The 25,177-nt window shown below is 31.0% G+C and overlaps 1 protein-coding gene across 1 annotated transcript; it reads left to right on the top strand.

Moving 5' to 3' along the window:
* Window positions 1-843: 843 nt before the first annotated feature.
* LOC143051671 (uncharacterized) lies at window positions 844-24,577 on the top strand. Its single transcript, XM_076224578.1, has 15 exons — window positions 844-925; window positions 3,647-3,815; window positions 6,109-6,411; window positions 7,333-7,390; window positions 8,340-8,410; window positions 10,703-10,756; window positions 12,137-12,229; window positions 13,554-13,772; window positions 15,163-15,383; window positions 16,437-16,491; window positions 18,031-18,079; window positions 19,395-19,546; window positions 20,407-20,597; window positions 21,713-21,785; window positions 22,240-24,577. The coding sequence occupies exons 1-15, from the start codon at window positions 881-883 to the stop codon at window positions 22,242-22,244; spliced, it is 1,758 nt and encodes a 585-aa protein (XP_076080693.1). The 5' UTR covers window positions 844-880; the 3' UTR covers window positions 22,245-24,577.
* Window positions 24,578-25,177: the final 600 nt, after the last annotated feature.

The raw sequence follows: 25,177 nt of genomic DNA, 5'->3' as shown, positions 1-25,177 counted from the left end.
ACTTCCAACATAGTGGTCGTCGTGTCAGCCACTGCCTCACCTAGATTTCTCGGCGCCTGTTGATGTCTACACCCTTGTCTACGTGTTCTATGCACTCTACACGCTCCGTCACAGCTATTAACCTATCTCTCTGAGCTCTTACCACCTAGCCCACAAATCCAACTCCTTTATTGCTTTGTAGATATTTTAAATGTATAATTTTACTGAATATAACCAAATAAACGGAGAATGTGTCAATGGGACACCAATAATGCCCCAGCTAGCATATATAACATTATATGGGGTCATATTGGGACGGACAAGGGTAACACGTAATGCCCGATTGTCCAAATTTCCACGACCAAATTCGGACGTTTTATACTAAAAGTGTGCATAACCGACCAATTTCCAATTATCCCTACGACCCATATACGATCCGGTCGATCTGGTCTGGTTGAGATCAGGCTAAGATCGTGAATAGTTGATTTGGTCTAGCTTGTTGAGTATTGATAGGGTAAAGATCGTGAATTGATCGGAATTATCGAATAAGTATTCCTTTTGTTGTCGGGATGAAGTCGTAATGTAGGCATTAAAGATTCGTGAATGTTCTAGTTAAGGTCGTGTACAGTTAAATGGCGGTCGGGTAGAAGTCGTCAACAGGCCCGATCACGAATTTGGTTGAACTTGGTCGTGGAAATTTGGACAATCGGGATCATCGAGTTGATCTGATCGGCATTGTGAACCTAGCTTTAATGATATTTCGATATTACACGATTAGGTTTCGTATTGACTTGTTATAATTTTGAAATTACTGAATAAGGTTTTTATCCACTGGAAGATTTTTAGTTTTTTTAATTTTTCTAGGTACATGTAGTTTCGTGAATGGTTATTAAAAGCAGCAATGAAAGACATCCTTTCAGTTCTCACTATTATCTTTGTATTTCAAGTAAGTATAACATAGTAATAGTTTTCAAACCCATATAACATTGATGAATATGCACTTATGCTGTCATTTATTTGGATGTTACGCGATCCGTTTTCAGTTGGTTTGAAAAATAACACACCAACACCGACAATTAGTCAGTGAATTGAAATTTGTATGGATTGTTTTGGCACACAAACCTCTTTTTACAATCATTTTTTGTGCATTCTCGTTTCAATTTACCAGATAATATCATGTACACACTTCACTGATGTAATCTCATTGCAATTTATAGCATAAATCTCACTATAATACATAATATAAATATTAATACATTAAACAAATATATACTTGCCGACAGCCCAACGTCATCTAGAGGTCACTGGATTTATGACTAGATAAACATAATAGCATGTGAAATGTAACAGCATGTGTGAAATAATCATAAACATAATTACTGTGTAGTAATATTTACAAATTATCAAAAAAATTTAAACTTTAACGATCCCACCGAACAGAACAAACCGACAAATATCGGAATACGGTGTCTAAATCCTTTGCTCGAAAGATCGTTTCCGGAGTCATATTTGGACAGTATACTTAAAGATAAGACATATAACAAATAAAAACCAAAAAATATAAAGGGACATAAAATTAAAATAACCCTGTATAATGTGCATCATTACATTCAGCAACAATAGTGAAGTTCATACATGTGCTAATACATTGCAATATTTTTCATTATTCGTATGTTTTTGATTCACGATTTCCCCATAAGTCAGTTTAAAAGTAAAGAAATACATGTTAAAAAAAAAGAATGGAAATATATGTTCAAACTCTTTTAGATCATTATTTATTAACAGTAAACAAAAGAACTAGGTCAAGTTGGAATCGTTCGGTTACAACACATTTTGAATCGTAGGTTGCGGCCAAGGCGTTTCTAAACTTTTAGGTCTGAAAATTGCACAAAATCATAATATTTTGACAAAATGTACTAATGGGCCTATTTTGTAGAACATTATGTACGTTTATGAAAAGAACTGAATACAGATGTATTTAGCTTTAACACTTTTTTAAATTGACCAATTTACGAACTTAATTGTGACCTTTTAAGTGTTTTATGACAGAGTTGATATTTTATGCCGTTTTGTGCCATAAATGACCCATACAGCATTACCTCTATGGAGAAAGATAAAGTATAAGTTGTCAAGTCATAAAAAGATATAAAGTCAAGTTAAAGGCATTCCAGTGGAGACTGTTGAGCATTCAGTACGGACCTATTTCTGTTAAGAGTGTTTGTTTATTCTATATTGGCTAGATGTGTGTTTGTTTATTCTGGCCTTAGTAATTTTGTCATTTTATTGTAAAATTTTGATAATTTATATACTTTTTAATAGAGTTTTATGTGACGTTTATCTTCGTTGAACTTGAACAAAATTTACAAGGGAACAGCTGAAGCACATTAGCGGTTTTCCTGCTGTGTTAAATCCCAGTGATTGCCTATGGTCTCTTTGATAGAATTGATGCCTTGTTGTTCTTTTATTTTTTTTTTCAATTTTACAAATATGAATATATGTATATATATATATTTAGCATTTGTCAGCATACCACTCAGTATCTTACAATGTTTATTTTAAGACATTATTTATCTTATTGTTCTAATTCATTACATTATACTTTATGGCTCAAGTTTGTACATTTTGAAATTATTAAGAAACTAAGGTTTCAACTCCCTCAGGCAGTGTTGAATCTAGATGAATTTGGCTATATATTTTATTTATTTTTGTCATATTGCTCTTCAACGGTTTTGGATCTCAAATGCTTGGCTTTGAGCGTTCCTGATGAAGGTGTACCTAGAAAAGCGCGACGGACGAAAGAAATTATTAAACGTGTTGTTTTCATTTTTTTTTAAGAGTAATGCTTCTGAAAGAGCTTTTTTAACTATGAAAAGTATAAACATTTGTATATTCAGGTAAATGAGATTGATTTTGTTATTAGTTTTTAAAATATGAAACACAACAGTTCTGTGAAGAATTTTCATCACTGATGAATTATATTTCAAAGGTATACTTTAAGTCAACTTACACCTTTTGAATTGGATATTTATTTTAAATGTCATTTGAAACAATGAATGTTTAAACAACAATTCAATTGATAGTTTGCCAATATTTCAATGTGTACGTTATTGAATTTAGATAGTTTTAAATAACAACTTTAACTATGAAAAGAAATAGGTATTAAATACATATCAGACAAAGGGCAGACATAGCAGTTTTAATTTGGCAAAGCGACAACAAAAGTGTGCATTGTAAATGATTGACAAATGAGAATGAAAAAAAAGCACAAACAATTATTTCCGCTTCTTGTGCACATGAACATATAACCTAGTATACCAATATACTTAAGACTGAACATATGTAAGATACATTATAAAAATGAATGGACTCATAAGTTAACACCAATTACATGGAGCCTTACAACTGCCGAAGTTACTAAACGTTTGAATGAAGTACAATAATAGATTAAGTACAATCAATATCATATTCTAGGCTGAACGTTTTAAATAAAGCCTTTTCACAGGCCACACACGTCTTTAGTTTAATTTAGGAAGAACATCGTAAAACAGAGAAAACTGGAGAGATTCAATAAAATAAAATACACATATTTAGCCAATAAACACAAATAAATTATAGACTAATGTTAATTCATATTTCCTCGACTAATGCATATATTAATGAATTACAGATCTTGATAGGACATGCTGAATTTTACAACTTAAAATGTCCTTCTGAAGCTAACTGGAAACTAAGAGCTCAAGTGAAGTGTAATAGTATATTGAAGTATTTTTGCTTGTACAATAGCGTGAAAGAGATTTATGTTGAGGGGTGCAATGGTCCAGACTGGGATAGAAAAGGTAATAGTAAATACTCATTACAGATATAACGTCTAGTTCTCATAATAAATAAATAGGAAACAGATTATGAAAGACCAACAAGGACATCCGTTCACAAACTTCACATTTTTCAACAACAAAAATATCATTTTAAAGGTGCCAATAGTTAAAGTTCTATGTTTTCTATTAACACTTGATCAGAACGTTTTTCGATTCATACTAGACAATTGCAAGATACGCTCGTTGTTATTCTTATGTGCTGAATTGGGTTATTTTATGTAATGTATCCGTTTTTATCCTGTAGTTAGTCACCACTTCTATTCTATCATATATATCTATTATATAGTCATTTTATAAAATTTACTGTTTGCAAAAGTATAAATTATTCTAAAAAATAAGGATGTTCTAATCCCAGACATAAAACCCTAAACGTATTTGGCACTACTGTTTTGAACCTTTGGTTATCAGTGCTGTTCAACTTTGTACTTGTTTTGGCTTTCGAACTTTTTTCATTTGTGCGTCACTGGTTAGTCTTGTGTAGACGGAACGCACGTCTGGCGTATTAAATTTCGAACCTGGCACCTTTTGTTAGCTTTCAATCGTGTGTTGCTCTGTCCTATATGTTTTTTCATTGATTTGTATTGTAGTCCTGTCATGTAATGTTGTCATTTGTTTGTTATACTTAATATTACCATAAAAGCAGGAGGTTAAACATGCCACAAAACCAAGTTCATACCCACCATTTTTTTTCTTAAAATGTCCTGTATTAAGTCAGGAAAATGAAAATTGTTAAATTATAGTTTGTTTCTGTGTGTGTTATATTATAATGTTGTGTTTCTGTTGTGTCGTTGTTCTACTCTTATATTTGATGTGTTTCCCTCAGTGTTAATTGGTAACCCGGATTTGGTTTTTTTTAATCGATTTTCGAACAGCGGTATACTGCTGTTGCCTTTATTTAGACTTGTTTATTTTCGCCCAACAATTATATAAAACTAAGACAATAAGGGCCTTTCAAACTTATAATTGTACCTATGCATTTACTCATAAAACACAACAAATACAGGTCATTCTTGGTATTGAAATCATCCCTTGGTGAAATCAACGGACGCCATTATAAATAGGATGACCGTTCTTGTTTATATGTTTCACAGAAGCTACAGATATGTTTTGATTATTGTCTCCTTTTTCCAAATGTAAACCTAAATAATCAGACGTACCATCGGTTTCCCCCCCCCCCCCGTTATTACAAACACGATTCGTCTTTTATATGTGTAGCTGAATATGCTTATCCGTTCTAGACACCTAAGATTCCCCCCAAGTTTCCTAGGGTTTTGTGTTTATAGACTATAAATATCTTTGTAGCGATTTTGACTGTTGTTTGTCTGTTTGTCTGTTTCAGATTTAACCATTGTTTTGTCAGTATTTTTCGACTTTGGAGTTTGTATGTCACTTTTGATAATAATTTTCACTTTCGCCATTGCCATTCAGAGGGACAAGAAGATCCTACTCCACTTTAAGGTGTGTCATTTGACGTGTCATTTATGTAGTAATCACATAAGCAACACGACGGGTGCCACATGTGGAGCAAAATATGCCTACCCTTCCGGAGCACATGATATCACCCCTAGTTTTTGATGGGGTTCGTGTTGCTTATTCTTTAGTTGTCTATGTTGTGTCATGTGTGCTTTTGTTTGTCTATTTGTCTTTTTCATTTTTAGCCATGGCGTTGTCGGTTTGTTTTCGATTTATGAGTTTGACTGTCCCATTGGTATCTTTCGTCGTCCCTCTTTTATGTAGGTAAACACTTGATAAGCCGTATAGGAGGATACAGATTAGGGGATTGTATTATTGACAAATGGTATCAGTCGTAATTTGTATAATACTTGGATCAAGGTTTACCCATTTCTGTTATCGGATGCACACTTACATTTTAGATCTTTAACATGTTTAACATTCAATCAATTTATGATTTATCTTAGTATTGTTTGAACTATTAACGACTTGCATGCATGTGGAAGGTTAAGCTAGCTATACAGTAGGTTCTAACCACAATTTTCATCACAAAATGCCTGTATCAAGTCTCATTTGTTTTACGATAATTGTTAACCATTTGCACAGTTGGTCGATATACTTTAGACTCACATTTGGCTTGGTCAGCTTTTCAGAATTTAACACATTTTTAATTCAAAGTTTTGGTCATATTCGTTAGTACTATTTGTTATCGATATATACGAAAGTATACTAAAGTTAATAGTCTGCCCCAATAGACGTTGACAATGTGTACTTTTTAATCTCTGCTTTTGTGATATTAAAGGAAGTAAGCGAATATTCTCCGGATCGTTTACTAGAGGCAACTGTTCACAGAATCGTTACCAGCCATTCCTTTTTTGGACCAATGGAAGCAGTAACTGTTTTTACTCTAAATCAATTTGCAACGAGGAAGGACAGCTTGTGTCAAAAGAAGACTCAACAAAAGCAGACAGAGCTTGTAGATGTGATAATACAAGGAATTATTCATTTATAAAAACTCCAAGAAATCTTTGTTACTGTTTACCAACAGAAGAAGACTGTTCTTGTTATATAAAACAATGTTTAGTAAACAATACACTTTCAGCTGGTAAATAATGTATATTGTATTGCGATAACACGTTATAATATAATATCATTTTAAACTTAATGTATATATTAAACGAACACAGATATCAAACGAATATCAAAGTAAACATAGATATACGAAGATGGGGTATAAGTGCCAAAGACACAATTTATAAAAGTAAATCATACATATATATATAGTTCTAAGTTCGGTCGTCAACACGGAGCCCTGCCTCACATTTAACAGCAAGCTATAAAGGGCACAAAATGACTAGTATAAAACCAATCAAACTGGAATATCTGTATAAAAATAGAGAAACGAAATACACTTCTGAACGATGCCTGAATTAGGACAGGTGCAAACAAATGCAGCGGGTTTAAACGCTTTAAAAGGTAACAAACTTGCCCTTATATGAAATAACAGTGCAACAATATATAAAAGACACACTATAAACTATCAATTTGCAATGATCTAATACATGTACACATGTACACATGTAAACTTTAAAAGAAAAGTGAAAGTTTTTCTAAAAGTAAATATCGTCCTAATTATTTTATTGTAGTTTAAGAAAAAAAAAACATGTATTCAACGCCCATAACAAATGATTAGGCATTAAGTCTAATATTTACTTCTTAATATCTTTTATTGTATTGCTTTATGACATCGGGTGGCTGTCTTATTTAACTTTAATCTTCCTTTGCTAAATTATATACAGTGTACAAGTTTTGTAAAATATTACAATGTACCATAATATAACCAAAAAAAAAACTTAATTTACTTTAATCTGTTAAACGAATTCTTCGCTGTTAATTGCATCAATGTGGTTGTAGTAGATGTTTTGGATTAACACTTCAGTGTATGAAAAGTTTACATGTCTAATGCATTTAATTAATGTTCAAAGTGTGCGTGAAATGTTACAGGACGCAATGTTATTGTTTTCAGATTATGAATGTATTGAAAGGGGTTTCCAGGAAAAAACGAAATGTAAAGAAATAAACAAGTAAGATTTGGGACTGTTTAATTCATCAAATATTGTGAGCTCTCTTTCTGTGAGACGATTTTCGAAACCCAACTGTTTCTTTTTGTGCTGACATGAATTATCATTGATATTGTTATATTTATAAATTAACTGTTTACAAAATTTTGATTTTTTTAAAATACTAAGGCTTTTCTACCTCAGGCATAGATTACCTTAGTTGTATTTGGCAACACTTTTAAGAATTGTTGATCTGAATGCTCTTCAACCATGTCAACTTCGTACTGTTTTTTTTTTTTTTTTTTTTTAATTTTTTGAATTCGAGCGTCACTGATGAGTATTTTGTAGACGAAACGCGCGTCTGGCGTATATATAAGCTTTAGTCCTGGTATCTATGATGATTTTATTTTCATCTGATTGGGACGGTTACTTTTATAAAAAGTAATATCACAAAAATACTGAACTTAGAGGAAAATCAATTCGGAAAGTCCATAATCACATGGCAAAATCAAATAACAAAACGCATCAAAAACAAATGGACAAGAACTGTCATATTCCTGACTTAGTACAGCCATTTTCAAATGTAGAAAATGGTGGATTAAACATGGTTTTATAGCGCTAACCCTCCAACTTTGATGACAGTCTCATCGAATTCCGTTATATTTACATTAATGCGTTAACTAAACAGACACATATTGTTATTATAAATGTGTTCATGAAAATACTATGTGTATGAGTGTTTACCTCAAATATGAAATAATCGGAGGTTTTTTGTCACTAGGAACTCATGGTTTTTTATTGCAACTAATACAATAATTAATCTTAAGTTATACGGTTCAATGTTTATGTAAAGATAAAGAAACGTTTAAATAGTACTGCTTTCTTATACCTTGCAATATCAATTTCTAGACAAGTTTAGCAAAATGAAGTATAAATGTCTGAAAAAATACATAAGCTCATTTCACTTTTGTAGACATCGTGAAGTACCGGATTCAATTGAACAAGTCACATTTGAAATTGTTCCTTTATGGCAAAGTGAAACCAGTAAGTGTAATGTGTTGTTTGTACGTATGTTAAACTTTTTTAAATTTCATATGAAGGTATTCAAATATTTCCTAAGAATGCATACGATAAAATGAAATTTATGAGATAGGAGCTTTTCAAAAAGGCTGACAATAGGCCAGCATCATCTTTCATCGTCACGATACGCTAATGGACAACAGCAACTGACTCAACGAGGATGCCATCTCATTAAAGGATTCACAATTAGTGATTATAATGAATACATCTAACTAATCGAACTTGAAATAAAAGTTGACATATAAGTGATTAAGTTTTATCTATATTTTTACAAACAAGCAGTAAGTCTCCAGCTTTACATCCGTGATAATGGATATAATAAAGTGACACTCTTTTGTAAATAAAAAATGATAACTATAGTGTTGAATTTTCTCAGATCAAACTTGCCATAACTTTCTAACTTACAATGAGGCTTCTCTTAATTTTGAATTGCCAAATTAGAGATACTCATGTCAACTTGTAAATTAGACATGTTTACGAGGATCTAGATAATGTCTACACCAGTTTCCTTTTTTCCTGATTTTACTTTTAATTAAAGCTTGCCAGATGAATCAAGTGATTAAAACGAACAGGGGGTATGCATGTGAGATTCAATTCTTTATACAAAAATACAAATAGGACATTTTCTGAAGTTGTCCTTTTTGTTTTATTACCGAATTTAAAACTTCTGAGTATGTGCTTATTTCATTGAAATTGTTAGTCACACTTAATCGATGGATTTATATCAGATATTTTATTGATGTTAGGGTTATACTAGAGATGACCAGGATATTGACGAAAGAATGTACGAAAGCGTAATTTGACGAATCATACGATCCGGGAGCGGCATTTTATACATATTAATAATTTAATCCAACTTTAATCATCGAAGTGAAGGAAATTGTATGGTTCTGCATGTAGTGTAAAGAAATATTACCTGTTTATTAGCTTACTCCAAGCATTACTAATTTAATGTTTGCTAATAAAAAATAAGATGCACTCGATTTTCAAGACTCTGTTTTGAAATTTGAGGTCCCAAAGGTGATTTTGGGGGATATAAAAGGGTGAAAGCATAGATATCAAAGTTTACCATATTGATATAATTAAATTTTATTTTAAAATTTGTTTTCTTTTCCGAAATTAATCTATCTTTGTTGGCTTATGCCCCCAGACAAGCCATATTGGGATGATTAAAAGGAACTCTGATCAAATGAAAGAAATAGGTTCCCAAATAATTTTTCTTTTTAATATTTTGCATGTTGTAAAAAGGGGATGCTGCAAAAATAGATATTGAAGTTTATTACTAGTGTATTGATACTTTTGATAATAAAATTGCAGTTGCATCTCTTATGGTAATTACATTCTCCGCTCATTTAATTATTTTATTCATTATAATTGCAAATTTATACGAATATAAGTTTTAAGAGTTTACAGACTGCTATTATCCAATATGCCACACCATAGGAGGTGCATACTGGTGAGGGTCCAATATTTGAGTACTAAAGGATATAACCCTAGAAAAATTGGACCATCAAACCCACGCACCCAGATGGACCAAAAGTACGTTTCAACTGGCTAAGTACCACATTATTGCATAAAAAATCCAAAAAAAATCAGACAATATCAATAAAACATCATTTTGAAATGTTGGTTTAGACATTCTTGAGACAAAAACATGGAAAATCTGACATTCAAATCAATAAGAATTACAAAAAAAAATCAATGAAAAGATAAAAAAAAAGGTGGGGTTCTACATCACAAACGCTATCTGTCATTTTGGTATATATATATATATATGAATATATATACGTCTGAATGAGGCTAGGGCTAGGATGAAATTTGAAAAAGACAGGACATGAGTCTGAATGGAAAAAAAGTGGATGACAATTTATGTAAAAAAAAGTCAGGACAAACTTAACTTTTCGGCTTGTTAGTTCTTTCCGCCCGGAACTTTCCAACAACACCTTTTGGTTTTGAGTACGTTTGTAAACATACAACTATCGCTCCTAATACGTTCTTTCGTCGGGATAGGTTCGTTCGTTAATATCCTGGTCATTTCTATTAATACCGTTTTACATCAGGGACTTTAGCATAAGTTTCAGGACACGGACAAACGTATAAAAGGCTAGTATAAATACCACGTGTTTTGTTAAATTGATAAGCTGTGTTCTTGTGACAATATTCTGTGTACGGGAAGACATATTTAGTATTGGCTTTCGTGTAAAAAAGAATACAAATCTTACCTTGACATAATGACGTTTAATTTAATTTTTCCAGCTTTGAAAATAAACAGGAGGATATCAAGTGCAGTTATCATATTCACTATATGTTGTAAGATATTTTGTAATATTATATAATTGTTTCTTTCTCAAAACGTTTGATCATAACATTATTCTATTTTGAAAAGAGGTTGAGATAATGATGATATATAGCTATTTTCTACATTTGAATTGGGTTTACAGTTGCTGAATAGAAAGCAAGATAGCAATAGTTATCTATTAATTAAAAAGAGTTTTTTGACATTGCATGCACTTGTTTTAAATAATACGGCGAGGTTGGTTTGGAAACAATCAATATGGTTCACGACAATTCGTAAATAAGTATTTGTATTCTCTGACTAATAGTAATGTTAATAAATTGTTAGTAAAAAGAAACAGTTACTGATGCTATTCTTTAATTTTAATCATGATCAGCTTTAAAAAAAAATCAGCACAATTTAATAAACAGTTAACGCATATATCATTAAACTGTAGATAGTGCAACCCAGGGGTTGGATTGTATAATAAAAAAATACCCACTCATAATAATTTCACCTGAAATTCAAGTGTATTTTATTTCACCTTAATGTTTTATTAATTTTTAAAACAAAATTATTCTAAATCTGATACAAATCATGAAATTAAGACTAGTTTCACGTGTAATTCATGTGAACAATTTCATGTGAGTTCGATAAATAAGGTCGTTTGAGGTGAATCTCACATGAAACTGTTGACGTTAATTTCACTTTTGATGGATGTAACATTCGTGTGTGCAATATTTAGCCCTGTATATAAAATATAACAAAGACGAAAAATATATCGACTAATAAAATAATTGATTGATTGGTGATAGCTTCACAGCGCATCAGCACAAAAAAAAAGTTGTATCACGGCAAGACTATTTCAAATATTAAAACAAGACGTGACATTGTCTACAAGTTAGACCAACAGTGTTTCAATTTACTAAAACTAAAGTTTACAGCAAAGGTCATCCTTTACTTATATCATATAATCAGTAAAATAATAAAATAAAATTATCAATCTTAAATAAGAATACAGTAAATTCATATTTTGGAATACATTCCAATTTCTTCTTCAAAATGAAACAAATCGTTCAACAGAAATAATTTTAGATACATCATAAAACCAATAAACTAATTTCTGTATATCGAAAAAGTCAATTATTTTTAAAGGTAATCTATGTCTTGACGGAAAATATATTAGATATGATTCAATGCAAACAAATAATCGAAACTAAAACATTTCGAATCACGTGATGCATTTGTCATCTACGTATACTATCCTGATTATTTGCATTACAATGCATGCATTACTCGGGGCAATTGTTTTTTGAACTCAAGCGACTTCATTTTTCTCTATTTTATTTGATAATGACAAATAATAATACATAATTTGTGTTTCGACTAACTTATGTACATTTTTATTCTCCCAGATGCAGTCGCAATTGTATTGACAGTTGTAATTTCAAAATTGATCATTTATGAACAAAAAACATTCGAAAGATGCTATCAAATATGTCAAAAAGGTATGTAACATACAGAGAAAGAAACAAACCATCCGAGATATCCATTATAACCATTTTTACTTTTTGTTGTACTTCATGTATATTGGAAACAAAACAAAATATAGCTGATCATACTCGCACAGACAACTAGTTCATAGGCAATGCTACTGTCACATCAGTAAAGGAAACTAATTTGGTTTAAATGGTTTTTTATTTGGCAATGTTGAATGACATAATAACGTCCTTTTATGAAAGCGGATGTGTTTCTGAAAATAACATAAGATCCTGAACGGTTTATTCCCATATATTTTCTTTTTTTTTTCGCTGTTAGTGGGAATGTACGAATATAACATTTATTTCTGATCAGGATAAGAAGAAATAAAGAACACACATTTATCTTGTGCAAATAAGCAGTATCATACTAAACTGGTTAATATAACACTATCATTGATTATCCAATCAAAGCTCCGTTCATATTTGATAAGTAACAAGCACGAAAAGCTGACATATTCAAAGACAACACTTCTTAAAAGTCGTGTCTATAGCTAAAAGGTTATCGAGACTGTTCACGCAGATTACCCGGGGTTCTGGTTTGGATGTAAAGATAAATATATAAAATAGGTCATGGTTTAATTCATCATTATACTGTAGTGAAAATCAACACGATATTTGCTTTTATGATTGCAGACGACTCATTGAGCTATGAACATGGGTATTATCAATGAATATCAAGCTACATACTTATTTGCTAAGTTTTCCCTAAAATCTTCATACTCAGGGTCGTGTTCAATATGGTAGTGGCTACGTAGCTGCTATCAATTTTTATGTAACAGATAGGCTATCTACTCGTTCAATAATCATAAATCTTCGTAGCACTACGCAGCCACTACGATATTGAACGCAACCCAGGAGTAAAGTACATACACATAATAATTTATTTTTATATCTAATTGATACTTGGTTGCGGTTTCCGAATGAAACAGTTGTCGAGACCTTTTCCAGCAGTCATTCATATGATTTGTTGCTAATTGTTTTTGGAGTTTATACTGGTGACCTGCAGTTGAGTTTCTTTCAGTATGATCAATTATTCAAAGAGTAATGGCTTGTTTCAAGAATTTAATTCAAACTGTACTGATTTTTGGTACATATTTTTGAAATGATAAACTACCTATCGTGTAATTGTTTCATGTATGCAATATTTGTAACTGTGGGCAGAAACATGCTAGCGGAACAAGCTAATATATTTATTACTATCATTATCGTTATTTAAGATTTTAAGGAACTAAAGAACAAGGTAAACAATCCTATTTTCTATCACTTGATCATGTAAAAATTTCTTTTCGAGGTTACCTTTCAACAGAGGAAAAAAACTATTTACGATTGGTTCGTCTACTGTTCACAGAAGCACATCCTGTTGTTCGAAAAATATTTGATAATGTGATCACACCTAGCCAGCTTCGAACCACACTTGATAGAAATAAGAGAATTTTGGAAAGAGAATACAGAGATACAAATCATGTTATCAATGGTTTTCAATGGAATCTGCTATACGACCCAGTAGAAGGTATATATACGTGTTCAGAGTAATACTAATTTATGAACATATGTGAATAAAGGAGACGTACAAAAATGTAGATAGCAAGACAACAATTATTCGATGAAATAAAAATAATAAAATTTTCAAAGAACAACAATCCTAAACTGATGTCTATGAAGTTTTAAAAATCAAAACCGATTCCACTATAATAGTTATCAAAGGTACCAGGATTATAATTTAGTGCGCCAGACGCGTGTTTCGTCTACATAAGACTCATCAGTGACGCTCATATCAAAATATTTATAAAGCCAAACAAGTTAAAAGTTGAAGAGCATTGAGGATCTAAAATTCCACAAAATTGTGTCAAATACGGCACAGGCAATCTATGCCTGGAATAAGAAAATCCTTAGTTTTTGGAAAAATTTAAAGTTTTGTAAACAGGAAATTTATAAAAATGACCACATAGTTGATATTCATGTCAACACCGAAGTGTTGACTACTGGGCTGGTGATACCTTCGGGGAAGAGTCCACCAGCATTGGCATCGACCCAGTGGTGTAAACAGTTATCAAAGGTACCAGGACTATAATTTAGTACGCCAGACGCGCGTTTCGTCTATATAAGACTCATCAGTGACGCTCATATCAAAATATTTATAAAGGCAAACAAGTACAAAGTTGATGAGCATTGAGGATCCAAAATTCCCAAAAACTGTGCCAAATACGGCTAAGGCAATCTATGCCTGGAATAAGAAAATTTATAGTTTTTGGAAAAATTTAAAGTTTTGTAAACAGGAAATTTATAAAAATAACCACATAATTGATATTCATGTGAACACCGAAGTGTTCACTACTGGGCTGGTGATACCCTCGGGGACGAAACGTCCACCAGCAATGGCATCGACTCAGTGGTGTAAATAGTTATCAAAGGTACCTGGATTATAATTTAGTACGCCAGACGCGCGTTTCGTCTATATAAGACTCATCAGTGACGCTTATATCAAACCATTTATAAAGCCAAACAAGTAAAAATTAGAAGAGCATGGAGGATCTAAAATCCCCCAAAATTGTGCTAAGGTTTTGTAAACAGGAAATTCTCAAAAATGACCACATAATTGATATTCATATCAACATCGAAACATATGGAATTCGTGTCTGCTATGATATCATATACAAAAGTAGATGATGATGATGATGATGATGATGATGATGATGATGATGATGATGATGATGATGATGATGATGATGATGATGATGATGATGACGATGACGATGACGATGATGATGATGATGATGATGATGATGATGATGATGATATTGATGATGATGAACGATGAAACCTTGTAAAATTTGTATATGTTATTATCAAAGTGTTATCTTACATTTGTGTATAATACTTATTACATTGTTTACTTTTAGGGAAAACAGTTACATCACAGGATTTTGACATAAGACTCATGTTATTACTCTTACGTAAACTTGCTAACTACAGAATAAGTGATGTTTATGAAGATAAATCTGATAAAAGTCCCAACGCAATTTTTTCCAGAATCAAATATGTGAGAAATGAAATAACCAGAAGATTTGCAGGAAAACTATCAAACTCATTGTTTGATCAATACCGGGATGACATTTTGCAAGTAAGATAGTAGTTCTACAACCACTATGCTTTAAGTAATATGCTGGTAGTTATTATTTTGTTAATGGTTGGTATTTGCGTCAAAACAAAGATATGAGATAAGTAATAAAAAAGATAACACAAATATATGTGGCAGTAGCAGTAAAATATAAACGGAAGGAAGTACTAACCATTACATTTTTTGAAATGCCAAAGAAGGTTACTTTACATGTTTTACTAAAACGCATTGTATATGATTACATTATATATTCCGCACCCATTTACATTGATATGTTGTTCTTAAGGATGTTTGCTCCTCCATCTTTTTATATTTTGCCAGATTTTCGGAATCCTCTGGTTTTATCCATGTATTGTCATTAAAAAAAAATTTACCCACTAACCCCTACTTTTCTTTTTATATTTTTATTACATATAGTTTTAAAAGCCATATTTCAAAATTTAATAAAATTCTTGTTAATTTTTCATACTTTTTGAAACGAATAAGGTGCCAATGTTAAATATATGAAAAATCTAGAGAAAATTATTTCCCGCCAAATTTTCAATGGCTTATATCTCGAAAACGAGCACACTTTATTTTTTTTTTCTTCTTTTTTAGTTACTATCATGACTATATTTATATACTATCAATTTATAATAGTCTTTTAAAAAGCTTGTTATGTTTTAACAGAGTAGCGAACATCCTTAAAATACGACGGAATTGATGTAACGTCGGCTCTTGTCATAATTTCTATGTCGATAAGTATTTTACATTGTTATTGTTCACAAATTTGTTCTCAATATTTTCATTAAATATTTTATGACTTCATTTATTGATTTTTATTATTGAAGTTAGCGCAATGCATAGATGCACGATAACGACTTATAATCTCTTATTTGGTATACAAAATCTGTATTTAAAAAAAGAAGGTTAGAATTGAAAACAGTAAGAACAAATATTACAAAATCATAATTGTTTTTTGCAAATTTAATACATCTGTTCAAGGCAATATACATGATATACGTTTGTGTACTGTTTCTTTTTTTATATAACATTTGGAATTGTTTGTTCAAATAGACATTACAGGAGACTAATCATACTGAGCATGATCAGACAGGAAAACAACAGATCGGTAAGAACATTTAGAAAAACGGAAAATTGTATGATCCGTATTTTACTTTGTTCATTCAAATCTCTTATTATAAAAACTATTTTTAAAATGTTAAGAATGCCCCATGTGTTTACTTTCGGAATGATTATCCAGGTGTTGGGGGTATTGTGGGTTTGGTTTGAATTAAAATTAGAAAAAAAAGGGTAGGAGTTTTGATTATAAAAGGCAGGAGAAGCAACTAAGCAAAAAATAAAACAAAACAGAATACTTTATTTCATTATACGTAAGGCCTTCGTCCACAAGCGCTTGGGTATATGATACAGATATTTTTTTAATTATTTTTTTTGTTGATTAAATATTTTAGAAATGTTCTATATCTAATATACATTTCTTTCACTTCTCTGCATGTCACACATATTCTCGAGTGATATAAACGACTAAAAATAAAAACAACAAATTTTACTTAATTTCTTAATTTACCATAAACATGATAATTCCGGCGTCATACATTGGCGTATAGACCGGCGTACAAATTAAATATAGATGTAAAGCGCACGTTGGGGCACGTTGTGTACGCTTCGAGACCGTTCGACTTCAACTCAAACGTATGTGGGTGTGTTTTTAACGAACAACCCACAATAGAACGTCCAAGATACGACAGGGACGTGTTTTAAATACGTCCAATATGTTTTTTTATGCTTCGTAGTGTGTATTCAATCTACGGTTAGACAAACTCCAGGCAAACACAACCATACGTTTTTCGAACGCCCGAGAAATGCTTATGTACGCTTTTGGTACGCCGAATACACGCTTGAAGCTCATTGTACACACGTTACAGATATGATTGATAGGTTGAATGCATCCAAAATGACTAGCGTTTTTGCAGCGTACATGGTTTTTTAACACACCCGGCTTATGTCGGAGCTATACGCTGATGTGTGACGTCGGAATAATAAGAAACTACCTTCAATAGTCCATTTTTAAAAACCTTTTAAAGTAATGTTAATGTCATTGAAAATAAAACCATTAACTTTTGATATGAAAGTTTTAGTGCAAAAAGGTCATTTCTTGTTTAAGCATATATTGTTTTTTATTATTGATTCACTTATAGGGTCTTTGCATCGGAACTGAACACATCTATTTAAAATTTAGTTGTTGGCATGTCGTGGGTTGTGTTCTTCCCATACCTCTGGCCTTTATGAGTCAAGTTATGACACTAAATTTAAGTGTTAACGATTGCTTGGAATACATGTTCCATAATTTCGTATAATGACTATACCATACCCACTAGTTTTATCTGATTAACTGATTACGAGAAGGATTGTGTTTTATTAGTCACTCTTTCGTTACCTTTGAATTGTTCTGATTAGTATTTCCGCTTAGTTAAATCAAACCAGTTATCAATTATAAAAAAAGCGTAAGATCTCTGAAAGATCTGCTGAGAGTCGTGTAAAATTTGATTCATAGATAATTGAATATCCTTGCATTAACATTTCCTTTTTCTTTTTTAAAGTTTCCAGATAGATAACCGATTTAATGTTTTTTAATTTGCATTGTTAGGTTATTTGTGCGTTAGATCTGTTCTAAAAGCCAAAGATTTCATGTTACCGTAAGTACATTTATATGAGTGATTATTTTCAAAACACACACTTCTGACACCAATACTAAAAAGAGTAGGAAACGTGAAGGCATGTTGTACATGTACAGAATTCAGTTTTAACCAAATTATTTATCATAACCGTTCCTTATTATGATCAAACACAAACAAATATGTATATCTACATCACTGCTTTTCTGTACTTGTGAACACTTTCAGTTATTTCTGTTGTATTTTTTATGGGTATTTTGGTTAACGTTTTTTTTAAATTGTTTTTTATTCATTTGAAGGTTGGGTGAAGTCTTAACTAAATGAAATAGACATTAACAAATATAGCTAACCGTACGGCCTTCAACAATAAGCAATTCAATACTGCATAATCAGTTTTAAAAGGCCAAAAATAAATAATTGTAAAACAATTACAACGAGAAAACGAACGGTCTAATTTATCTACAAAAAATGATAAAAAAAAACTGTAACGGTGCAAAAACCAATAACCACTGAATTACAGACTTCTGACTTGGGACATGCACATAAATACAGGACGTTGCCTCCCCTAACCTGAGACAGTGGTGTAACAGCTCAACATAAGAACGATTAATACCAAAAAATAAACATTTAAAAAATAACTTTTCTCATCCGATCAATACAAATATACAAACACACACAGATCTATAGTTGAGGTTGTCTTGTTCTTATACAACCAAACAACCAAAAGACACAACGTTCATGTCTGAGTGTTCTCGCTGTTACAGACAGCTAGTTCAAAGAAACTAACTCTGGAATTTTAGATATAAAATTCATGCATCTAAGTTTAAATCATCAATAAGTATACATCCAACATCCCATCGATTTAGTGTCAAAACATCAGGGGACAACAAAACCTTGTGCAATTACATTCACTTTATGGTTTACTATGATAAAATAGGAAATGTATCTCCAAATATCAAATTGACATGACAAAGTAAACCACTGCATTTAATCTGTCAGCATTGGTAATAACTGCAAGTGTTAAAATATGTTCTCTTTTTGATGCTATTCATTGTTTGAAATGAAAAAAAAATGTTTCGTCAATTTACTTTCCATCTTTTTGTCATGTTTAACATTTGCAACAGGTGTTCAAAGCATGTGACGATTGTAGAAAGATATAGTATAATATGGTTCATGCATGGTAGGTTTCGTTTAGGTCCAACTGATGTAGTATTGTATGTTATTACTTTCGTATGCATCTTATGACATAAAACCAAAAATGGAATCTAAAATAGATGTCATTGTATATTCTTTACATAACAATTTGGTTTATGTTGTATTTTTCAATCTTTTACAGAGAAGAAGAAGTTCCAACAATCGAAGAAAATAATTTCTTGGTGGTGTTTCATGTCATTACAAGCATAGTATATCCAGTGATAAAGAATGAATATAATACATGTACACCACTAGAAAGAAACAATACGGAACAGCACCAAACACATAGTTCAGGTTGTCTTTTTATTTCGTTCATATTTGTATCCGTTTCGGTTGATTAAGCATTAGGAATTTAGCATGTGTAAATTTGAAGTAAAGTTAAGTAATACTTTTATTTTCACAGCTTCAATTTAAACTAAATGAAAAATTCAAAACGAAAAACAACTTATCAAAGGGCAAAACAAAAAGCTCATCCATATCAAACGAATGTAAAACAAACTTCCATATTCCTGACTTAATTGGTACAGTCATTTCCGAATGTAGAAAATGATAGATAAAACATAGTTTAAAAGCTGGCAAAACCGCTCACTTGTAAGACAGTCGGAAAGAATCATATTATATATTGACAACAATATTTGAGCTAATCAAACAGAAATAAGAGGTAACAATATTAAAAAATGGGTCAAAACTGTCTACATTGTGTTATAATTGGAATCACCGTTAAACAGATGACTATGACAATAAAACCAAGAAATTGCATATATGATTATTAGACTAGTATATGTTCATGTTTTTTTGTAAAAAATAACCACAGCGCTAAACAATTTGGTTTTAACAGGGAACTGTAACGAGAACATGTGGTCTCAAATGAAACACTACATCATATATATTTTTTTTAAATGATAACCTGAAATATTTAAAAAATGACATCTCAAACAAAGAAAAAAACATACGGTGTCTTAAAGTAATTGCAATCGTCAGCCATTGATATGTAGTGATTTATACTAATATCTGCAACCTAGGATAAATTCCTTCATTTAAAAATAATCACAAAACATTCACATTTTCACTTGAAATATAGAAAGGTGTTTGCATTGTATACTATTTTCTATTCAAACACCATATGGCAAAGGTTAATCTTTTTTTTTCTTTAGACGAAGAATCGAAGAACTTATATATAAGAATGATGCTTGATACTTTGATACAAAGGGCAGAGCAGAACGGAGAGAAAGCCCGTATCAATCATTTAAAAAAAATCAAAGGTATTCAAAGAGAAATTGTACAAAGCTGTAGTGGAGTTTTAACCGAGAAAATATTTCACAAAATCCTGAAATCCTTGCAAGAGGTATGTCAAAAGACAAGGTTATACTAGTAAACATCAATAAATGTCGACTAGTGATTATGTTTATATGAAGCCTTCAGTATTACAGTGACCAAAAAAAATATTGTTGTAATTTTATTATCCTGTCCCTTTACATATAAATACATGTACATGTAGTAAACTTTGTGTTCTTCGTATAAATTCAAACCCTGTGACATGTTCAATTCAGTTGGTTACATTCGATGACCTCTGATGATAATGATGCGTCTTATTTTGTAGTCTACATTCAATGATCTGTGATATTGATTGTATGTTGACATATACTCATGCCCATTATGAGCCTTAAAGAAGATTAGTGACTTTTTTATTATTCTTTGTTTCGGATTTGTTTTAAATTCGACTGTAAAATTGATAAACAAAAATGTTTTTTGTTCCATTTCTGAGCATGACATTTTATTACTTCAACAATTTGGTGGTTTGTTATCGGGGTTACCCAGTCGTAATTTATTTATGATATGCTTATACTTTTGGGGTTTTACACATCATTTATAAAATGTTTCGGCTTGTACACTCCTTTTTATTCATACAGACTATTTTCACGTTTCATTTCTGTATGTTGAAGCAATTGGGAACTAAAAAGAATTTCAAATACAGTTATCTATAACGTAATTTTATCAAATGTAATCTACACGATTGATTGTTGCCTGTAGGTAGGTTAGTACATACTGCTTTTGGTAGGGCGAGGTACTTTAAATAGCAACAACTATTTGAAACAGAAACATACAATCCGATATAAAGTTACTAGTCCAATCGAGAGTGACTGCCTATTTACACACCAAGCAATTTGGTTCTTCGTCTCATTTATTAAAGAACATCCATGACAATCATTATCGGCTAGTTTGATTCTAGTATTTGCCTATGCATTAATGTCACTATGGTATGTTTATATATTATCATTAGGTTTATGTAACGTATCGATCTCCAAACCATTTTTACTGAACATTGTTCAAAATTTAAATAACAAGAAATATGCTTCTAATTTGCATGTTGTGTTTGCTCTTTTTGTTCCTTTCAAGAGTTTATCATCAGTTAAATACAAATGTTTGCAGAAACAATATAAATTATCATCATCATTTTAGGCAGTTTTGTATTTAGGAGGAACATTTTCGGAGGAAAAACGATTAGAACTTCAGAAAATAAAAAATATACTTGGTAAGTAAAGTTTAAGTTTAAAAACTTTTGTTAAAGTGTAGTTTAATAAATATATTCCTAAAAATCGTAATAAGCAATTGATATATGTCAAAGCAACATTTTCCGTTATAAAACAGTTGCTAATCGCAAACAAGACAACAGTGATTATTTATTTCTTTATGTTAGTAAAATGTAGAGAATAAATCATTATAGTATTTTGTCACGGAAATTTATGTGAACATTTCGGAATCATCTATTAAGGTCTTAATGTGATAAACCTTGCTCAAATACGCTACACTATCTTCAAATTGGCATGGTTTCATTTATAGACAACCTTTAAAATAAAATAAAATGTATCTATCCTTTTTGATGCAGGAAGAAAACAAGCGGATTTTTGTTGTTGTAATGTTTACCTTAAAGAACAAATTTTCGTTCGTAAGATTCTCTAAAAATATATTAACGGATATCATTTCAGAATGAAGCTAGAAGCTGGATGCGGTGGTAACTACCTATGTAATAGTAGGATCGAGAAAGCATAATCCTATTCATGAATCATGTGTACAGAAGTTACAGATGCACACTTGAAGTTAAAGCTCTTCAATAATAACAAACATATCTAGTCAATGGTTATATTTTGTTTCGTCAGTATTGTAATGTAGTTGTTCTAAAATGATATGTGATGCATTATTGTAATCCCATTCTTAGTATCTGTGTTTGAATATGAATGTTTTCTTTCTTTTTCTCTAAAAACACATTTTTCGAACATCTGTTATTTTGTTAAACGATACATTAAATACTGGTACCTTCATCTGGTCATGATAGGATATCAAAGCTAATTAAAGTATTTATTAAAAAAAGAAATGTTTAAACCACTTTTCAACAAAAACCTTATATTAAAAGTCTATTCCACTAATCAGCTAAATATTATGTAATAAAGGAGTAAATCATAATGGATACATAAAGCCATTGTATGCATTCATACAACTATGTCGATGCCAGAATAATGTTTATAAAAATCACTGACCGTTCTCGTCTATTATTATCTACATTGAAGAAAAATCAAGTGCCAGTGTGATGAGATTTTGTTTATCGCAAACATGTAAACAGATGCTATTTTCCTATAAGTAGTTAATAGTTTTGTCTTCTTCCTTAATATATTCTTATTTTGTGTGACTTAAACTCTGAAATGACATCGTACATTAAAGAATACATATTTTGATATGTATTTTCAAATTCTTCTGAACATCTGATATTAACCATCTCTGTAATCGTGGTTCATCTTCATACTTGAGCAAAAGAGAAGGGAAGGTAGTGAAGCATTCCAACGAGATGAATGTTGATCGTACAGACAAGTTTGTATGTTTCCTTTATCATCTCACATTTAATCTATAACTCTGGTGTTATCATTGTAACGGTGTATCCAGTTTTTGAAAGAAAACAAATCATATTTGTCTGTGGTATATCAATTTTATCTGTTAAAAAAGTTATCTGTTTTTATATTTTCAATACATGTTGTTATTTTGTGATTTTCTTTCCTCTGCATTCATCAAGGCCTTATTGAACGTTTCTATTTCCCCCTTCTTACATACATAATTTGTTTTTTTCATAGTTGTATTGCTTACTTGTAAATAGATGTAGATATTATCTGTAAACTCATTCAAAAATGTTTTGCATCAACAACATGTACATCTGTGGCATTCGTATCATTTATTTCCATTCTGAATGTAGTCTTATATCATTTTGTGTTTAATATAATACAACTTATATTAGAAAGGTAATATCATAGTGATCACTGTATATGTTATATATTGTGGAGTATACAAAACTATGGTTATTATTCCTATTATATTTAATTTTCTTGTCGACCAATTATTTAAAAACTCTAAATATTTTATCAGACAGTTTTGACATTCAAATCGTAACGCTTTCTTTTCTGTATTTAAACCAACAAAGTATAACATGTTTATTATTGTTGTCTTATTGTATCGAAAGTATGATTAAGATAACCACATTCCTTGCATTTGTTTGTTGTAGTTAGAAACCCTAGAATGAGTCAACTATTACGATTCAATTAAGAGATGTTATTCTTATTATAATTGGCTTTGATTACCCTTCCAATACACTTATACATGTTGTATTAATAATATGTGTTATTTTTTTTCTTAGATGTAACTGGGAATTGAACCATTGAATTGAGCTTTTTGTACTTTTTTACATATCATTCTTACGTTGTACTGTGTTATCACAATCCTATGTCTTTCTTTTGTTTTACATTTTTCATATCGGAACCTTTTATAACTAACTATACATTATTGGCCCTTCTTATTTTGGAAGAACATACGGTGTCCTACATTTGATTATATATATTGAGTTAATTTGTTGTGAATATTTTTTTTTTTTAATTTGCTATCATGTTATGTCCTTTTATTTTATATAAACGAAAACAGTTTCGAAATGTTTAACATATTTTGAAAATGTTGGATATTAACCGGTTATTAACAATACACTAAGATATACCAATATACATAGTATTGTCACAAACGTTATGCTTTTAAACTTTTTGTTTAATATTAAATATATAATATATTGAATCAACAGAATGACCTGAAATGAAATTGTACCTGTCTTGAAGGTTTCAATAAACTCATCAAAGATACATCGATAAAATTTTGCTCTTACGCCAGACGAGCGTTTCGTTTACACATGACTCATCAGTGACACTCGAATTTAAAATAAGTATAAAGCCAAATAAAATACGACGTTGAAGATTATTGAGGACCAAAATTCTTAAAAGTTTTGCCAAATACAGCCATTGTAATCTATTCCTGAGGTAGAAAAGCCTTAGTATTTCAAAAATTCTAAAGTTATAAACGTATTCAATCTTATAGTATAATAGTTTTTCTTTATGCACTTTTTTTAATCACCAATCTATTTATCATTTACTATCCACTTTCCTGGAGCTAGTGTCAAAGGAAGATTTTGAACATCAAAATTTGACAAAGCTGTCGGCGTATAGTTATCTGGAGAGTTTAAGAAGCAAAAAAATCCCCTTCTTTGTTAAATTGTCGAACTTTTGTTGTTGTGAGATTGATTGATCATAGTTGAATGCAATTGTTGGATTTTGACTAAATACTTGTATATAGTTTCACACTGAATCAATTCAGACCAAAGATTTTGTAAGGGTAATTGCCTACCTATGTCCTGAGTTTTTTCCACACAAGTATGACGTCGTAAAACATTATATTTGTTTAAGTGACGCCTTCATAAGACGTCTTCATGCAGAAGTGATTTCTGTCGATTGGTCTTTGGAATAAAGATTCGTTTTAAACTTTGAGACACAACATTACCAAATTTATTAATTTCCTTTACTTTCGTGTTCTTGTTGATGCGAAAAAGTGTAGATAAAATCTCTT

This window comes from Mytilus galloprovincialis, chromosome 11 (assembly GCF_965363235.1).
Source record: "Mytilus galloprovincialis chromosome 11, xbMytGall1.hap1.1, whole genome shotgun sequence".
In the NCBI taxonomy this organism is placed as follows: Eukaryota; Metazoa; Mollusca; class Bivalvia; order Mytilida; family Mytilidae; genus Mytilus; species Mytilus galloprovincialis.
The sequence above is the reverse complement of the archived record's forward strand: the minus strand, read 5'-3'. Positions and strand labels throughout refer to the sequence as shown.